Here is a 20384-nt window from a genome sequence, read left to right on the forward strand (position 1 = left end):
GGGGGGGAAGTGGTTTCAAAATTAGTTGCAAAATAGTTGCTTAAAAAAGATATGATTTGAATCTTGAATTGATACTGGGGACAGCTTTATGAACAGCCTGTGATCTCAAGTTAGACATGAGTAGGTTTGACAGGGTTTGCCCATCAGCATCTCCTATGTTGCAGGTCTCAATAAACTTGGCCAAGTACCATACGCATAGCCAGTGCAGGTCTTTCAGAATAGGAGGTCTTATGCACTTTCAATAGGGCATCCCCTTCAATAGTCTTTCTGAGGCATTCAGCATTAGCTGTAGGTTCTGGACCAACCTAAATAAAGCACCTCACAGAGTGCATTGCAGTAATTCAATATGGATGTTATGAATGCCTGGACTACCATATTAAAGCCATCCCAAAGCAGGAACAGCCAGAAATATTGCACCAATGAGAAAGATGGATACAGGAGCAACCCCCCCCCAAAGAAAAGCACTTTCAGAGGAAGTACAAGCCCATTCAGAACAAGCTGCACCTCCTTGACTAATACAAAGATCAGGACATAATTATCCTTTGGAGATCACATTTCTCAAAATATTTCTTTACAAATTTTGGCTGAAAAAACTTAGAAAATGCCGATTTTAGGTTGGAATACGTACATTAAAATGAAATGCATATTTAAAAATGCATTAAATATTTAAATATTATTTATGTGGCTATTTTTTAATCAAATAATAATGTGGAAGCAGGATGGAAAGGACATAGAAAGTAACGCACGCAGAATTGCCATGGACCAGAAATAGACTGACCTGCCCATGCTTAATGTTAAGATAACCTGGAACAAATGACTAGATATGTGTTGCTATTGCTTTCAGTGAGGAGTGAATGATACCCAGTTTAAACATTTTCAAAGAATTTACAGTAATAATTACAGGTACTTTATAGCAGTATTATATGATTATTTGAAACAAATAACAGTATTATATGATTATTTGAAACAAATAACATGTAAAGATTCTGAGAACTACTGAGACAAGTATACCATGGTAGTGTAGTGCTAAGAATAATTCCCCCCCACCTTATTTTTATTTCAAATTGAAGGCAGTAATCCTGAACTCACTGAAACCAGCAGCAAAAAATCTCATTGTTTTCAATGTGTTGCAATTTCCTCTAAAGACTGTGCTCAACACATGCATCTTAACTTGTAGGCTGATAATAATAGGCCAACTTAAGCACCTTATATTGTTACTCTTTAAATGATGAAATGTCATTGAAACATGGCACAATACCTTGATGTATTTGTCAGGGCAAGTTTCTGAGGAAGAACAGTATTTTTTAACAACAGTTCCGTAGGCAAGGCAGGTAAAGCTGCGGTAGAAACTTCTGGGGCCTTTGAGGGCATCTGTCACAATTGCCTATTGAGAGAAAAGTTGGTCATTGAAACATACAGAAAACAAATTATTCATCTCATTTTAACATATGCATCAATTAAATCAGGTCTGAATGCATTTCAGACTAAACGAGAGAAAATAGCCCAAAGCATAACAATTGCTGGGAGTGTATAAAGTGATTGATAGTGTTCCAAGAGTTTCAAATATATATCATCTCAGTAATTTTTACAACTGTTTATCCAAGTAAGACAGCATTATTCCTCCTATATTATAAATGTGTGGCTGATACATAATGGGCTTGCCAAGGGAGAAGTAATGGCTCATCACAGCAGAGGTAAAAATTGAACTGGGGAACTCCAGCTCAGTTTCATAGCCCATAAGAACACTAGCCTTCAGGAGGCCAACAATTTCTCAGAGACTTGACTAAATGGGTTGTCTCCAACTAAGTCAAACTCAGAGTAGAACCATTAAATGCACTTCATTTCATCATGATGAACTTGCCCAGTGATTTCAGTGGCTCTATCTGGGTATGACGATAACACCCAATAAAATTAACTTAAGTACAAATAGCATCCTTGATGCCCACAGCATTTCAGAGACCTGAGTTAAGAGGAACCCATAAGATGGGCCTTCAGAGCTATCAATCATCTGCACTGCAACAATAATAGCCATAGCCATAGGATCTTGGCCTGCTTGCCAAAGGAACTGCCATTTTAAAAGGACCATACATAACCGGTATGCATATAGGTTACATTTTATTTGCCTCATACTCTCTGACACACACCTTTGTATATTGACCTAGCCTGTATTTCCTCCGCTATGAATTTAAAGTTAAATATTAATAGGTTTTTTTGTCTGGCAGATGTGTGTGGTTACACAGCTCTGTTACTTGATATTGAGGGATAGCCAATGAAATCATACTTAGAATAGACCCACTCCGTGTGGACCAAAATTACTTCTGTCTGACTACAGTGGGTCTGCTTTGTGTATCAGTAGCTTTGGATATCACTTATTATTCAGGATTTGTTCGGGTTTAAGTGGCTTGTGGCACTTGGGGAGAGGATGGATATCTGAGGTGATTACCAAACTGGTGTGTTTCAAAAAACTGTTGCCCCCATGGGAATTCTCTCCTCTTGGGACATGGCCAAAGCTGCTCAAAGGCATGGAAAACAAGAACTTAGATCAAGAAGAGCCAACATGGTGCCCTCCATGTTGATGGACTCCAGCTCCTATTAGTCCTAGCCAGCATGGCTGGTGGGAGTTACAGCCCAGCAACATCTGGAGGATACAATGATGGAACAATTCTAGTCTGAAGTCTTCAAGATGCCTAGGTTGTAGGAACTGTCAAATCTTAAAGTCGCATGCACTTATTCTTGCAAATCCCCCGCCCCGCAAAAAGATCAATTCAGGGAAAGCCAACATCAGCAAACAAAAAACCCCGTAATGCAAGATGTATTTTACCATAGCTGTTTCTAGGATTTCTGGAGATGGAGTGCAGGTATGAAAGAAGGTAACAAATGCCATTGTCGCTTCAATCCTGCTGATTTCTCTCTGATCAAACCTATGTTTCAAGAATCTAAGTGCATCTGGAGTACCAGCAGCAGCAGCTAGTTGTACGATGAGGTGTCTACAAGAAAAGAAGCAGCAATCAAGTCTGAGCTCTGATCACTTTAATTTAGATCTTATTCAATTATGCTTTTCAAGCATGAAAAGCATAACACACTTCCTCTGTTATCTTACCTGAGTGTTGGCTCATTGGCGTGTTTTCTAAAGAGCGAATCTAAATATTTTGTATCGTTCATCTCACGCACAAGTTCGATAGCCTGCAGGTATTTAATTGCACCATCTCTTGGAAACTTTGCATTTGGGTGTCCTGCCAAATACTGCAATCTTTCCTCAATCTGTTGGATAGATTTAAAAAAAAAAATAAAATAAAAAAGAGAGCATTGTCAGGTATTGTTTAATGCCTCAGGCAAACAACACTGGTATGTTGCAAAGTTCCATTTGCATTACCATTTGTAAAACTTACTTCTCTCTCTACGTTGTTGCTCTTTATCAATGGGATAGGAAGAGGAGGAAGTTCATAATTAAACCTGTAGGTAAGTGAGCCCCATCTCTTCAAGTCAGAAGGGACATGTGGCAAGTGGCCATGCATATCGATGAATACCATTTTAAGCCTAGTGTGGAAAGATCCAATGACATTTAGTGAGCAAATAGTAAATACAGAAAGCTGTTTTTTGTCTCTTGGCTTTGCAATAATAATAATAATAATAATAATAATAATAATAATAATAATAATAATAATAATTTTCCTTTTGCAGCAGAAAGAACAGGACTAAACTAGCAAATATAGTATGTAAATTTAAAACGCTTCTTTACTTGAAGGTGGATCTGACCTTCGGATTATGAAGATTTGCTGAATCTAAACACATAATGGGTAATACTCAATCTTAGCCATATCTGCTGACTTCTACAAACTTTTGCATATTCATTTCAATGGGTGTACTGTTCTTTTAAATAAACCCTTGTTTATTTATTAATATGAAACACAGTCCTAAAAAAGGGAAGCAGCCATATCAAGTACAAGAGAACTACCCCTACCCCTCAAGAAGAAGACATTCAGGAGAAAATCAGTGCAGCGTCCCCAGTCCAGATTAGGAGCTTGTTCCAGATTGGGGCATCAGGGCTCCTTTTTCTCCAAAATAAAACCAGGCAAGCTAAGCACATGTTTAAACATGAACTGCTATCACATGTACTTTGGCCTGAAGAGATTTTTTCACTACTGCACTGTGATTTTCCAGGATTCTCCTATTCACTGGGCTTCCACGCTTTAAATTACTGTATACCTTTTTTAAAATCAAATTATTTTTGTTATGGTTTTTATATGTGTGCATATGTTTCAGATTTATAGCTAACCATGACACTCCAGGGAAATCCATAGGTTTGTGAAATGAAATGCTGGTAGATATTGAGACTACCCTTAAGGAGTTTGACTAGGTAATTTGGCATGATGAATTTAGGGTTGCCATTTTTTCATTTTTCATTAGGAAACCAACAAAATGGTCGACCTTTTTGTTTAGGAACCTAACTCAAAAATAGCGAAAACCCGAAAACCAGTACATGTCAGGAATTTTCCTGACGTATGGCAAGCCTAACGAATTGATAAATTGAAAAGCATTTGTAAAAAGGGAGCAGTTATACAAAGGTACGGTACCTGGCCTCCATGATGCCTGATGCTCCACTAAGCTCATTGAATGGTGCGAACTCACGGATTTCCACACCTTCGACCTGCATAATCGTTCTCTCATTGTCTCCCTTTTGTGCATCCCTAAATCTGTACTTGAATGTAGCTGAGCCTTGGAAAGGTTTGACTTTCTGTATGAAAACAGGCAGCGGCAAGTCATATATTAGAATTTTTAACATAATCATAGCAAGTTCAGAAATCATCACATGTAGGATTGCACCCAATGCTGGGTCCATGCAGAGCAGACACATGGAACATAATGGGCACACAGCTAATTTATGCCCATTCATTTCAATTGGTCCAATCTGAGGAGAACTTGTTTGGATACAACCAGTGCGTTCAAGGATGTGTATTGCCGGCACCTCTCTCTTTTTGGTTAATAAGTGTGACACTTATAGTAACAACTTCATGGTGAGTACCGGCATGTGTTTTCTAGAAAAAAGCACCGGATACAACCCAATCAATATTATTTTACATTAGCAATCTCTACAGCTGTGTTTGGCAGCTAGCAGACCACAGAATCTATCCAGGCACGTGATGCCCAAAAGATCTCTATTGGATTGCTTGGGGAGGAGAGAGAGAGAGAAGGAGAAAGAAAAGAACAAATGGATTGTCCTATCAGAAAATAATATTGTTTCTGAGCTCCCCCCCACCCCTTCTCCCTCTGCTCTCCACCCCACCAGCCATTTTGAAGAAAAAAGGTGGAGAGGAAAAAATGGTGTAAAATATATGTAACATGGCCATCTGAGTCTAGAACCCAACAAGGGGGGGGGGTCACTGACAAGGGTCCTCTAGACCTCTTTCTCCTCTTCACCTTTGCAGCCAACTTGACTGCCTCCCTCTGTGGTTTATGCTTTCCAACTCAGGCATAAATGGCACATGCAAGCAGCTGCATAGTTTGGTTGCAGTGCAATGCAACATTGTGACTGCTCTACATGGAAACCCATGTGTGTCTAACTATATGGTACCAGCAATTTTACCACATCATTGCCCCCACCCCCATCCACCTAGAAGCTTGTGAGCACAAGTTAAAACTGCTTGAACAGAATGGCAAATCTCGCAAATGAATGACATAACAGGTCAACATCTATGCAACTGTCTGCAAATGAACAACCAATCGTGGATCTTCTTGCAGATGTGAAGAGGACCACAGATGATATAGTTATATACACACAACCCCCATACTAACCTGTTGACAGGCTTCACATGGAGTAACATGCGACGCACCAAAGATCTTGAAAGCAGCGTTGTCACAGTCGTTTAAGTCCATGGACTTGGTCATGAAGATCTCATCGGCTTTTACAGCATTTTGAACAAGGTATGTTGTGTTGCACCTTCCCCAAATACTATTCTGTAAAATGAATAAATAAATCAGATTGGCAGGTTCATTGAGAGAATATTGGTCTTCTTGTGAAATTGCTCTAGCTCTAACTCCTTTAATGAACCTCTCAGTTTTTCTTATATCCTTTCCCCCCTTCCCCTTACACACATTTCTCGTCAAAAATTCCAACACAGGTTTCTACTGAAAGATCACTGGCAAACCCCGACGGACTTCAGTGAAGCCATGGTGTGTCCCACTGGGAAGTTCTTTATTCAGTTCCAATTAGGGCTTATTGTATATGAAGGATAATTTGAAAATTTTAATAAAAAATGTGGTGAAATAATTTGATCAGTCAGAATGAAACCTCAAAAGCAAGAGATTTCAGAGCCGGGGCTGGCTCTTTGCCCCTAAAAATCCCATTACACCTAATCTACAACTCACACAATCTTCTGTTAGAATCCTTAGAAGCATATGTGCCATGAAAGCAGCAATAATTAAGCACCACTGAAGAACTGAGGAACCTTAACTCTCTTTTCTTACATTAGCAGGTTTCACTCAGATCTATAACATCACGACATGATTTTGTATTCATCAGAAGTGCAATATCAGTATATGCGCGGAGTTTTTACCAAGTTTGAATACTGTTTTTCAAAGCGTTTCAAGTCTGGAGTGCCTTCCATATGTCTTATGCTCGGCCTTTAGCTAATGAGCAAATTTGCACCCTGCAAATCAGATCAGTCTCACAAACTAGGAACTCAACATTAAATGAAAGGATGGGGGAAGAGCTTGCACTGGAAGAACATGCCGGCACTTCATGCAGTTCAAAATGTGTGACATTTGGCCCTTGAAATATTTCCCACGCTTGCCCCTTCCCAAAACAAGCTTCTTGTGGGTGAATAACCATAAGTAGGGACATCACATTGGCCACACAGAACACCTTGGCAAGCTGTGATCACAGTCATTTAAGTCATTAGGCTTGATTAAAATCTCATTGCCTACTCCTCCTCGAACTGTTTATCAGGTGATATAAATGATACTAAGCTACTTAATGCTGATATCATGCAACAAAATAAAAAATAAACTCTAAAACTGTACAGCTAACCCTGGTATCACCTGGTTTGCCTGCATTAAGTCAAAAGGATTTAAATGGAAGGGATTCAAAACTGGCAACCAAAATAACAAAGGACCTGGATCAAACTACTCTGAGAAAAAGGCTACAACATTCGGGGTTTTTTAGTTAAGAAAAAGGCAATTGGGGGGGCGGGGGCACAGCAGCAATGAAAGAGGTGTATACCATTATGCATTGACATGGAAAGAGAGAATTTGTTCTCCCACTTTTATAATATGAGAATCTGAGGCAAAGCTGAATGATGGGAGATTCAGGAGAGACAAAAGGAATAACTTTTTCCCCACAGTACATAGGGTCAGGTAACAGATGTCACATGCCATTGTCTGATGCCTACTTAGGGCAATGAGAAGTGTGGAGAAAAAATAGGATGGCTATAAAACTAGGCACAATGTGATACAGGGACAGAATATTGGTCGCAGTTTCCAAACCAATTTCCTAAATTAAATATTACTGTATTAAAGTATTTGTTTTCTAAATTAAAGCAACCCTATTCTAAATTTCATACCAAAAAATAATTTCAAACATTTTCAAATATCAACATCAGAATCAAAATTGGCTTGATTAATGTAAATATGGGACTGTGGAAGTGAAATTAACTGTAGTCTGTAGTCAGGATTTCAATATGAGCCAAATTACAATTTAACACAGTGTAGTTCTGACATCACCCTATCGCAAGCTTATCCCCAAGGCAGTTTTAACTTGGCCAGATTTATTTAGTAGGAGATTTGGTATTCTAAAGGTAATTTGATCATCTGCAACTGCAAATAGAAATTATGGTGTGTGTGTGTGTGTGTGTGTGTGTGTAGTGACCACATCATTTGATCATTATGATCTAAACCAGAGCTAATAAGTTTATCTGTTGACTCAATTCATTCTTTGAATTCAAGTGCATGAGTCTCATTTTAGAGATAGAAGTTTGATTCTTGCTTATTTCTATATATTTATAATCCATATTGGTCTATTAACTTTGTTGTGGTATTGGAGGAATATGATGTAGTTAACGTCAACAGTGATGTGCTGGTTCAACTATGAGCTACAAAATCAGCAAGTAGCCTTAAGTAAGACACATTCTTTCAATTTACAGCTGCTCCCCACCCACCCGTAAACTATTATATTGAAATAAACTGGCCAGTCTTGCAGCTATTGAAAGGACTGCTGATAAATGTACGTGAAGTTCTTTTAAATTCTCAGGAATAGAGAGAATACGAATAAAAATAGCATATAATTGTAAGTGCCTAGTGTGAAAATAAAAGCCACAGTACTATAAATGCAACGGAAATTAAAAGTTCACCTCTCTTAAGTTGTAGCTTTTCTGGTCTAGCTTCATGGAATATTGCAGGTTGTTCAGAAGTCCTTTGTAGACTCCAAGTTTATATTCTGAGAAGTGTCCTGAAGCCATGATGTCATCAACAAAGCCTTTCCTGTGGCGAAATGTAACTATGCCAGGTAAGTCTTCCTCAAACATCTTGGTCAGCTTGGATGACTGCTTGAAGTCCTGCTGTGGCTGGATGCCATTGAGCTCAAGCACTTCAACGCTATGAAGCTGTCACACACAAACACACACAAAGAGTAAATTTCGTGTTATTTTCCACCTCCCTTTAGAATCCATGTAGGTTATTTAAACGGCAGTCTTCAAAACCACACCTTCTCAAAACCACACAAATTAGAGCTTAAATGTTTTCAGCCTAGCATCTATTTCACCACATGTAAACTACACATTCATGTTAATGACAGGACTTCTTTATTACATGTGTAAGAATCTTTTTACTGTATCTAAGACTAGCCATTTGAAGTCGGAAGCCTAAAAGAATGCTGAAGTGACGCTAATGAAGCCATTTTAGTTTCACTGACTTGACCTTTAAGAGTTTTCAAGAACACTACAAGTGAAGACAAATGTAGTATGATAATAGGATCCTTCCCCTTTGCCAAGAGGCCAGTTTTGTCCTGGGCTGACAGGCTGATCAGCTAACCAAAGCAGTCTTGCTGCTTCCTCCTGTTCCTTAGTTCTCTCACTTGCCACCACTCCTATTGCAGCTTCTTGCATCTCTACCATCTGGGGAAAGTTAGCAATGGTACAGACATTCAGGTCTCTGGAATGGAAATGGCGTTGTCTTAGACCCTTTGCTACAGACATTATGTTAACTTCCACCATCAGAAACGAAGGAGAAAGTGGATGCAGTGCAAGTGAGTGAGCTAGCAGAGTGGGTCAAGTCTGGTGTGTTGTTATTATTACTGAGAAGGAGGGCTTTGCATATGTGAAACGACTTTGAACCCTACTCTTGTATTATGTCTTGTCTTCAGCCTAGAGCAAGTCCACATAATTTCTGACCCAGAAGGGTTTACAAAGCTTTCTCTATGTATAGCCAGGCTATGATCTGAAGTGAATCTAGGGTAGGATAACAGGGTTATGTCTGGCACCAGGACAGGATGACAGGGAACAACAGGTTCTGCTGCAAACCTATGGGGAAACCCTTTCTCACTCCCCCCCCCCAATTTCAGTAGGAAAAGGCAGCAAAGGTTTTCATGCTGCATTTGTTATTTTTAAAAGATATTTAAATGTCACCAGATTGCTCAAAATATGCAGAGTGGTGCATAGAATATCATTTGCGCTCTGCAGGTACTGAAGTAGCCACATGAAATTAAGAATTGTCAATATTCAATGACATCCCACTTTGTTAGAAAATGCATTAGTCTTTATTAGTTACAACTACCATTTGATTAAATAATTTTCAAGGCATCACAGTTTGAGAACAATTGAATTGATGCCACAATAAAATTATTGTGCATCTGAAATTACATCCTATTGTCTTTTTGACTACTAAGCAGAATAAATCCTTCAAGCCTGAGTTTGGCTTGAGCTGACTGAGAATTGCCTGGTAATGTGCGAAAAGGAATTTCGCTCATCGCATAAATAATAATACTGTTAGGTAAAGTCTATGCAAGTTGCATGACAAAATTGAATTATTTCCCCCTCAACTTTAAAAACTCACAGAGAAAGTTAACTTTCAAGACTGAAAAAGTTCCCTTACCTGTAGGACTTTACGGTCTGGTGCAATTTGGCCGATGGCAATTTTACATTTTAATTTCAGTCCAGAGCTTCCTGCACCTTTTCCTGGGAGTCTGATTGTATTTTGAAATTCGACTGCATATGTGGCAACATCACCTTCAGTTTCTGGAGGGAGGGAAATCCAAAGAAATATTATAGGCAACATGTGAAAAATATCACGTCAAATATTTCTAAAACTGCCAAACAGTTTTCAAAATTGCGTACTTCTTTTTTAGATACTTACGTTTTTGTTGCTGACAACCTGAAAGATAAAAAATAAAGTTAAAACAGAGAAAATGCATTTGTTCCATGAATATTTGTACTTCATGTTTTTTGGGGAATACATAGGCATGAAATCTTTGTAAACTGCTTAGAGGTTTTATTTACAGTTGAGCATCTTACAAATTGTGCCCAAAAATAGGTTTGTTTTTTTTAAATGTTGTTTTATTCATGCAAACCTTTTAGGTATTTTCCATTTACTGATAAGAATTTTAAGTTCACACTCAGTCATACTCAGAGAAGAGCAGACACATTGAAATTAGTGGATGTGACTAAGGTACTGTACTTTTCCGTGTATAAGACTAGGTTTTTTTTCTTTAAAAATTATGTTAACAAAAGGGGGGGCACCTTATACATGGGGCAATTTCCTCCCATTTTCTTAATTTGGAGACCCCCAAAATAGGGGGCGTCTTATACACAGGGGTGTCTTATACTCGGAAAAATACATTTTATCCATTGATTTTAATAGGTCTGCTCTGAGACAGACTTAACTGAATACCACCCACTGATTTCAATGGGTCTGAGTTGGAATGAGCCAAAATGAACCACATCCCATTATTTGCTATAATAGAAAGCTATGAAACAAGCACGGTACAGTGGTACCTCAGGTTAAGAACTTAATTCGTTCTGGAGGTCCGTTCTTAACCTGAAACTACTTTAGCTAATGGGGCCTCCTGCTGCCACTGCGCCATCATCGTGTGATTTCTGTTCTTATCCAGAAGCAAAGTACTTAACTTGAGGTACTATTTATGGGTTAGCGGAATCTGTAACCTGAAGTGTCTGTAAACCCACGTACCACTGTACTGTTTTACATTTGAAATTTCTATAACACTTTCCCCCAGCATTTCTGATAGATAGTACCTATATATACTTACCCACAAGGGTCAATGCCAGTGCTAGAATTAAGGCCTTCATCATGGATGAGGAAGGTACAGCTGAATGGGTTGCTGCCACTTTTATAGTGAGGGATATTCGGTCACATGATTATCTTGGACATCTTTTTTGATGAACCAGCATTTTGGGTACATTATTGATTGACCAAGCAAACAAACACTGCTTGGGTCAGAAACAAATATTACAAAACCATGGCAGGACTTTGCTCAAATATATGTTTGATGTAAACGAAGAAAGCAAAATTCTAATAAATTATAGTTATGGGAAATAAAATGGTACAGATTTAATAAAAACAGTCACATCTAAACTTAAAAAAGGAGAGGGGTGAGTTCAAAGCTATCTGTTTTGCTAGACTGATGTTAGTGCATATCATCAAATATGTTCCTTGGAAGATGCCCAGAGAAGCTTAGGCAGCCTAGTAAGATAGCCAGGGCATAAGAAATTTATGATTATGATTATGATTAAAAATATTATTCCTGTACCTACACACGCCAGGTTTAAAGTTCAGTAACTTAAATAAAGTGTAATACTGGTGTGTGTGTGTGTGTGTGTGGATGCTTTATGTATATGTCAGAAGTTAAGAACTTCAAATAATTCAGAGAGTTATTATTCATTACATAGGAAGATGCCTTATACCTAACAGCTGCTTATTGAGCTGAGAAGCAGAGAAAGAAGAAAGTTTCTCCAGCTGCTGATTGATTTAGAATATGAATGGAAGCCCACTAGGTTTCTGAAGCCCTTGAGTCTGAACTTGAGCTTCTCCTCTATAATGATATTATTACATTTACTCAGAGTTGTGTCACCTATCTACAGGAATAATGAAGGCGGTTATTGCCGTGCAAGTTCACCTGAATTCTGCTGAGCGTGTGAACCAGTCAGCTATGCAAAATAAAAAGGAAGCACATTTGCAGTGTATTATCAAGAGTGCCATTCTGCTTCGCAACAGCTATGCTCTGAAAGCATGAAAATTGCACGGATTGTTCAAAGATGGAGCTACTAGAGTGCCTCGTTGCTGGAGGTGAATGAGTGGACAGTGAAGGAAGGTAGTATAAAGAACACGAGGGGAAGATGCGAAAACATGGAGTAAAACTTTGGGAAGCATCTAAAAATCAATAATTATAATTTGGATTATAATTTGGTCTTTTTTATTTTAGTTTTTTTATTTTAATTGGATTATGATTGGATATATTAATTGGCTGTTTTTTATTGGAAAATTAATAAAAATGATTTAAAAAAAATAAAATAAAACATGTGTAGGCAAACTAAGGCCCCGGGGCCGGATCCAGCCCAATCACCTTCCAAATCCAGCCCGCGGATGGTCTGGGAATCAGTGTGTTTTTACATGAGTAGAATGTGTGCTTTTATTTAAAACGCATTTCTGGGTTATTTGTGGGGCATAGGAATTCGTTCATCCTCTCCCCCCCAAAAAATATAGTCCGGCCCCCCACAAGGTCTGAGGGATAGTGGACCGGCCCCCTGCTGAAAAAGTTTGCTGATCTAAAAGTAGCTGACTGTGATATCCCTCTTAGATTTATGGTGACAAGCATCCCTTCAATTGGGGATGGGGATAGGGATAGACAAATGTCCGATGATGTGTCTCATTCCTCTCTGCTACTGCGATTGAGTACTGCTCTGTGTGGTGTTCACAGTGTGGCTTGGAGCTCCAGGCACTCCCTCTATTTTGCTCCCGACATGATTCTCCCCACACCAAGATATGCAAAATGTGAGCGCCTACCAACTCCATGTCCTATGGCATTGTTAATGCAATGCTTCTCTTCCCATGTTCTTGCCGCACCCTTTGGCTGCTTGTCAGAGGAGAGTTCCTCCCTGGGTAGGACTTGAACCCTTGTCCTTGGAGGGCTGTGTGTGCCTTGCACATGGAGTTGGGGGCTCTGTTAAGTGCCTTGAAAACCATCCTTGTGAGTAGCACGAGGGGATTTGAACCCATGTCTATCAGTATGCCTGGGGACTTGCAGTTGAGAAGTTGTTCCTGGATGTACCACTGGGACTGATGGAGGTTTAGCATTGTCTTGCATGTTATGTGTAAGGGAAGATGTCCTTACTGTAATGAGCCCATTGGCTGCTTCTGTCTGAGGTTTCACTGTCAGCACAGTCCCTGATTGGTGGGCACTGGCAGAGTTTTCAGGGACTGTGCATCTTGTCATTTACCCACCATTTTGGAATGTTCTCAGATATGGTGGCTTCTCCACTGGATATGGCGGCTTCTCCAACCCTGCAGCAGGGCTATATATCCCATCATGTAATAATAAGTATAGAACTGCTCAGTCAAGGAACTATTATAATGATAATGCATAAGTAATTCACAATTTATTTTTTTAAAAAACGCTTGGAGGACAAAAGTGAAGCATGGTTGCTCGTGAATTTATCAAAGAAAGAATGAAGAACTTCACGGTGCTACTGTTTAAAAAACAGCTCACCTGCAATGCACCCAATATGTGAACATAATTGCCCATAATTTCAATACATGAAGGTGAGAGTAAAATAATACATGATGCCTGTGTATGCTTATGAGGGTTGTGGTGCAATAGAGGTGGATGATTTGGATTTACAAAGTGCTTTCTCCATAAATGAAACATGAATAAACCTGATGAGAATGATCCCTTCTACTATTGTTGTCCTTCCATAGCATATTCTTCTCTCGTAACAGGAGTCTTATTATCTGTTGCTGGATTGCCACCAAGAGCCCTGAAGTCTCCATGTTTTATATTCACATTGTTAAATTATGGTGCAGTGAGACCATTTTCATAGTGTTCATATAATGCCAAACAACAAAGCAGGGATTAGGAAAATAACTCCCAAACAAAAAAGCCAAAATGCTTGCATGGATGCAGATAGTTAAGCACTGAGAGTTTATTTATCCTGTTTCTAAAGAAGGGTTAAAATATTGTCTGTTTTTCATTCACTGTTCCCAGGGTTTAGAAAATTCTAATCTCACTGCTTTTGTGGAGTAGGATAGGCTCTATCATGAGGCAATGTGAAGCAGCACCTCAGGCAGCAGGTACTGAGAGATGAGGAGTGGGCAGACCATTGTGTGCTACGTAGCCTTCCCTGAAGCCTCTAAGATTCTTTCTCCCTTTATTAGGAGACAGATGGGGAATCCTACCCTGTTGGTTCTCCTCGACCTTCCAGTGGTTTTGACCATGGGGTTCTTCTGAAGCAGGTGGAGTTGGAGCTACTGTATTCCAGTGGTTCTGCTCCTACCTGCAGGATTGCTACCAGAAAATAGTATTAGGAGATTGTTGCTCAGCTACATGGCTTTTGGGCTGTCTCCTATGCAGTTTAACATCTATATGAAACCACTGGGAGCTCTCATTCAGAGGTTTGGAGTACAGTGTCATCAGTATGTTGAGAGCATGCACTCCCATCTCTCCATTCCATCTGAATCAGGAGATGCTGTGAAGGTGTTGGACAGTCAGCAAGGTCTGGAGTCAGCAATGGACTGTATGGGGGCCAATAAACTGAAGAGGAATCATCATGATAGCCATGGGGCTATGCCAGCATATCATTCTGACACACAAAGCAGGCCATATGGTAGCCCTGGTGCTGAACAAGGAGTTGTTAGTAGTTGTGGAGGTAGGAATGTCCCCATTCCTAGATCATTTTCTGGTGAAATTTAGATGGATCTAAATCTTTCTGGAAAGGATAGTGTATCAATTAAATTCTCACCCATCATTCTTGCTCATGAAAAAAGGCCTCCTTTGAACCAGGTGATTGCAACAAGCGTTGCCAATCACAAATATCCCCTTTTTTATTAAGGTGCTCAGGTGGATGCTGGCCATCTTCCTCCAGACTCTGTGGGATGAGATGGATTATTGAGACCAATTTTAATCTTATTGTAGGTACCTGGTTTTGGTACCAAAGCAACTTCGACCATCCTGATAGATGGTCTCGACTAGGAGAGAGACAGGGGAAGTGTGACACTTCTGATTCTCCTTGACCTCTTAGCAGCTTTTGATACCAGGGACCACTGTATCCTTCGGGATTGGCTCTGTGAGTTAGGAGTTCATAGCATGATGCTAGACTGGTTCTGCTCCTACTGACAGGGTCACTTTAAAGAGTTGCACTGGGGGACTTCTGCCTTTGCAGGGGGTCTCACAAGGATGCAGCTTATTCCACATGCTCATTCATATATAAAGATTCTGAGAAAGGGTATCTAAGGATTCAGGTGAAGTGTCACCAGTGTGTTGATGACACCCAGATGTGCGTCACGTTGTCCTTGGTTGACACTGCAGACATGCTCAACCAGTGCCTAAATGCAGTAAGGCATGAGTGAGGGCCAAGAGAATTAAGCTTAATATTTAAAAATATTATCAGGCAGTATAACCATGTTTTAAATAAAAAGAAATATGTCACTTTGTATCACAAAGTACCAGGTCACTGAGACTCCACTGATAAAATGTGCACAGCGACACTCATTTTTGTGCCAGTACAAATAATAGGTATTAACATTAATCTAAAGGCAATGAAAACCCATCTCCCAGGATTTCAGCAACAACAGGGGCATCCAGTGACCCAGAGTGTGATTCTGTGCATATTTACCTGGAGGGTGAAGGTCTTTTCTGGGTCCAATCAGACATACTACAAGTAAGTGCACTTAGGACTGCAGGCTCAGTAATCTAAACATATGAAAATCAAAAGGAACTGAAGGCAGAGTTTAGTTTTAAATATATATTGTAAAATAAGGATAGCATGAATATGCTACAATGCTATATTTTAACAGATAAGGAAAGAATACGTTACATTTATGCAATAGTTTTATGATATGTTTACTCATGTTTGTTTCTCTCTTTTTTAAAAAAGCCTTCAATAAATAAATTAAAATACATTGTGTCTCAACATATAAACTGCCAAGACGGCACAGACCTGTGCTAAAGAAAGGGAGTGGACAAGTTAGGACAAGAGTTCAACAAACATCTCTGATTTGACATTATCCTAAAAGGCAGCCATCATTCAGGTTGGATTAAACAGTACACAAAGCATACTAGAAAAGAAAGTGCAGAGTATGAATGGGGGAGGAATTAGATTATGTTTGCAATCAAAGCCAAATTTATCAAATTTGCACTTTCCAAAACAATGTGAGAACAAAAACACAGACATCTTAAAATTTGCGCTTATATGAATTTTGTGATTCAATTCTCCAACAAAACCAATGTTTACAAAAAATCATGTTTTGGGATAAAATGTGCATGACACTGAATATATCCAAGAAAATAACATACAAAATACATTATATCAGGAAACATTGTTTGCAGAAATGTGTACCTTAATCAAAATTGCATACACAAATGTGTTTATTTGGAGAAATCCACAAAAAAAAGTTGATGAATTTTCTAGAGCATTAAAAAAATTCATAAATTGCTGCAGGAATGCGGGGAACTGAATTTAAGATTGGAAATTGTGTGGGGGTGGTAGATTGTTGAAGGAGGGGCCCTGGGTAGAAGGCAGGGAAATATTGGTCTCCTAGAGAGAGAGTGGGAGGAGAAAGGAAAGATACCAGCCAAGAGCAGGAAAGGCCTTACTACTTTCTGTGGGTGGTAAGGATTAAGAACTATTGTATTTTTCGCCCCATAGGACACTTTTCCCTCTCCAAAAATGAAGGGGAAATGTGTGTGCGTCCTGTGGGGCGAATGCAGGCTTTCGCTGAAGCCTGGAGAGTGAGAGGGCTTGGTGCGCACCGATGCCTCTAGCTCTCCAGGCTTCAGGAAGCTATCCCCAAGCCTTACAAGTCCGGTGGGAGTTCCTGCGGGCTCACAAGGCTTGCGGGCAGCAGCCTGCAGCCCGAAGCACGGGGCGCACTCCGTAGGGCGCCCCCTACTTCGGGCAGGTGTCCGCAAGCCTCGCGCGCCTGGCGGGAGGTCCCGCCGGGCGCGCAAGGCTTGGGGCGGCAGCCTGCAGCCCGAAGCACGGGGCACCCTCCGGGCAGGTGTGCGCAAGGCTTGGGGCTGCAGCCGCGGCTGGGGAAAAATTTTTTTTATTCATTCCCCCCCCCCCAAATGAGGTGCGTCCTATGGGCCAGTGCACCCTATAGAACGAAAAATACGGTACATTTAAGAGAGGACTCTGCATTCTATTTTTTTTCTTGTTGTTTTTTCTGTGTTTTTTTTAATTTACATTAGTTTTCTATATCTTATTGAATCATGAAAAACTTTTAATAAAAATATTAATGCTGAAAAAAGAAAAAGAAGAAATAAGATAAATTGAAAGAACAGACAGATCTTTCCATCCCCAGGTGCCTGGAAGTGGAACCATTTGCTATAGAGGAATTTTGGCAGATGTTCTTTTTTAGTATTAAAAACTGTCTCCTAATTTCAAATCTTGTAGTAACTTACCCTAGGAACCTGACTGAAAGGGTAGGATATAAAATGGTATAATGGACAAAGAAATGGAATTGAATGGACACACTAGTGCCCTTTACAGAGGCATTGTAGGAAGGATGGACCCTAGCAGTGACCATAGCTCTGCCCTATTACTCACAATGCCAGGTCTATCAACATAACTGGTAGATTCTAAATCTTAAAATAAAGGCAGTGGAAAAGTAAGAAGTCACCCCACTACCATGGTAACCCCTCTCTCAATGTGGTACAGATCACCTTTTCTGCAAACCCTTTCCTCAGTTGGAGGTTCATCTGAAATGCCCCCCCCCATATTAGGTAAAATCCAAAATAGGGAGGAAGTCCAGCAGACAGAGTCACAGTGGGTATTGAGGAGAAGTTTTTGCTGTCGTCATTCTTGATCCCATTTCTCTCCCTTCCCTGCAGTCTACTCATTTTGGGCAAATGGACCTGGTGTTGGTGACTTAGAACAGGATAGGGATTCTATATTGTGTTAGTGCACTTACACAACCCACTGCCTAACTGTTTCTCTGACTGGGCCAATATGGCAGCATGTGTGATGTTGTCAGGCCCATGCAGAAGGGGGACAGCCAGGTGCAATTGCCCTGGGCCTCAAAGAACTAAGCTGACCAGCGGGCCCCACCAGGGACTGGCTGCTTTTTTGTTTGAGTTTATAACTTTATTTCATCAAGGTTCTTGCCCCAGGCCTCAGACAAGCTCTGCACGGGCTTTAATGTTGTGGATCACACAGACCCAGTGTATCCTCAGCAGGTGTACTTGTGTACTTAGCACCGCTCTTTCTCTTTGAAAGCCAAAATAATTTTGTAATAGCAGGTTGCGTGCTCAAATTTAATTTGCTTGTGGATGGGCAAGATGGTAAATGTGAGACTTTGGATTTTTCAGTACTGTTCCAGGTCAGAGTGACTCAACTGATAAGAGAATCAGTGTAAAATATTAAGATAGCTGCACATGCTTATTTACCAGTACAAATAATTGGCATGGACCCAGTGATTGCAAGTAAGACAGCAGAATCATTGTAGGGTATCAAAAACAGCACACTGTGACCTTTACATGGAAGTAAGTCCTGCTGTGTTCCACCAGTCACACTCAAAAATAAGCATGCAGATGATTATAGACTCCCAGTGTAATCCTATGCACACTTGCTTTGTAGTAAGTCTTACTATCTCCAACCATGCTATGTTCATCACAATGTTATGCCTTGTTAGAAGTATGTACCATTGTGTTTGAAGTTTATTCCCAGGTTAAGACTGGAGCCTTTGTAATCTAACCTTGGAAGAACTAGAAAGCAGTGTAGATAGAGTTCAGTTTTTTAAATGCACAGTGTGTTATACAGGGTGTTGTTCTTAATGCACAAGCAACATAATCCACACCAGCCTTTATTAAAAACCTAGGTAGGGTGCAGATTGTGGCTCAATAGGTTTTGCTCTCTGAACACAGATGAAACACTTATTGGTGACGGATACAATAAGTCAGTGTTTGGATATAGAACCAGTTTAGCCCTGTGCACTTAGCAGCTCCCCTCTTTCGGAAAGCAAAAGTAATTATGTAATAGCTGGTTATGTGTTCAATTTTGATTTGCTTATGGATGGGTAAAATGGTAAATATGATACTTTGGATTTTACGGTACCAGGTCACAGTGACTCAACTGATAAGAGAATCACCATAAAATATTAAGACAGCAGCACACATGGATTTGCCAGTACAAATAATGGTCATGGACACAGTGACTGCAGGTCACAAGCAATAGGACAGAATTATTGCAGAGTATCAAGAAACAGCATGCTGTGCACTTTTACATGGAAGTAAGCCCAGCTGTGTTCAACCAGACTGACTCAGAAATAAGCATGCAGATGGTTATAGACGCTCAGTGTAATCCTATGCACATTTCTTTGTAGTAAGTCTTCCTAGGTGGCTGGAACATGGAAATTAAACTGATTTGTTTCTGATTTTTTAAAGACACAAAGCAATTCACTTTTGGGCCAGTTCAAGAGAAGCAAAGAATATTTGCCAATTTCAAGTTGCACATTATTTTGAAGAGTAATTAATTTTTTTATTTTTAAAAATTGTCCCAATGTGACAAAATTACACAGAGGAGCTAAGGTTATATCCACTAGGGTTGCCATAAGTCTGGGAAAACCTGGATATGTTCACTTTTGAGGGGCCAACATGCCCATCTGGGTGGATATTTACATTTTAAAGGGCTTGGGCAGCTTGAGCTACTCTGCATGCTGTGGCTGCTGCCAGCCTGTGCCAGGGAAAGAGGGGCATGGGAATGGTGGCCCCATGCACCGGCACCCATGCACCTCTTTCCCTGGCTCAGGCTGGTAGCGGCTTGGCTGTTCTCTTTTTTGCTCTTCAAGATATGGCAACCTTAATATTCATATTAGCTAAGAAGGCACAAATCCATGTGTTTAGAGTATGCTGATATTTTTACATACAGATTTGCAATGGAGCTACCGGCTGCACTGTGAGAGTTTTCAGTCAAGATATTCCACCATGCATTTGCGAATAGAGATGACCTTTCCATGGAAGTGTATTTGCAGGAGCTCTGTGCACACAGTAGATCTGCACAAGGAGCTGATTATTGTAGTTGCACTGGTGGACTAATGCAGGCCATGTAAATATTCCTGTTTTGATATTATTTCAACAGGCACACAGGAACTATCACATACACTGGAATCATTATTGGGTGAAGTATGCAAAACAATAGCCCCATTCACATCTTAATCACATGTAG

At 40.0% G+C, this 20384-nt stretch overlaps 1 protein-coding gene and 1 long non-coding RNA gene across 2 annotated transcripts in view; both read right to left on the bottom strand.

Annotated features, from left to right (window-relative positions):
- The window catches only part of LOC309344255 (vitellogenin-1-like), a gene marked incomplete at its 5' end in the record, with an annotated part of 32311 nt that extends 23123 nt beyond the window's left edge, over nucleotides 1–9188 (bottom strand). The window contains 8 exons of the mRNA XM_081866505.1: nucleotides 1259–1384; nucleotides 2822–2987; nucleotides 3101–3261; nucleotides 3390–3537; nucleotides 4575–4735; nucleotides 5794–5955; nucleotides 8346–8597; nucleotides 9072–9188. Coding sequence (XP_081722631.1) covers nucleotides 1259–1384; nucleotides 2822–2987; nucleotides 3101–3261; nucleotides 3390–3537; nucleotides 4575–4735; nucleotides 5794–5955; nucleotides 8346–8597; nucleotides 9072–9188 — 1293 coding nt within the window. The remainder of the gene's footprint in view (nucleotides 1–1258; nucleotides 1385–2821; nucleotides 2988–3100; nucleotides 3262–3389; nucleotides 3538–4574; nucleotides 4736–5793; nucleotides 5956–8345; nucleotides 8598–9071) is intronic.
- A 924-nt stretch (nucleotides 9189–10112) lies between these two features.
- LOC309343608 lies at nucleotides 10113–11404 on the bottom strand. Its single transcript, XR_014157354.1, has 3 exons — nucleotides 11255–11404; nucleotides 10345–10362; nucleotides 10113–10226 (listed from the first exon to the last, which is right to left on the bottom strand). It is a non-coding gene; the product is annotated as an uncharacterized lncRNA (long non-coding RNA).
- Between the last annotated feature and the right edge of the window lie 8980 nt (nucleotides 11405–20384).

This window comes from Podarcis erhardii, assembly GCF_964252035.2.
Source record: "Podarcis erhardii genome assembly, chromosome: 6".
Taxonomy (NCBI): Eukaryota; Metazoa; Chordata; class Lepidosauria; order Squamata; family Lacertidae; genus Podarcis; species Podarcis erhardii.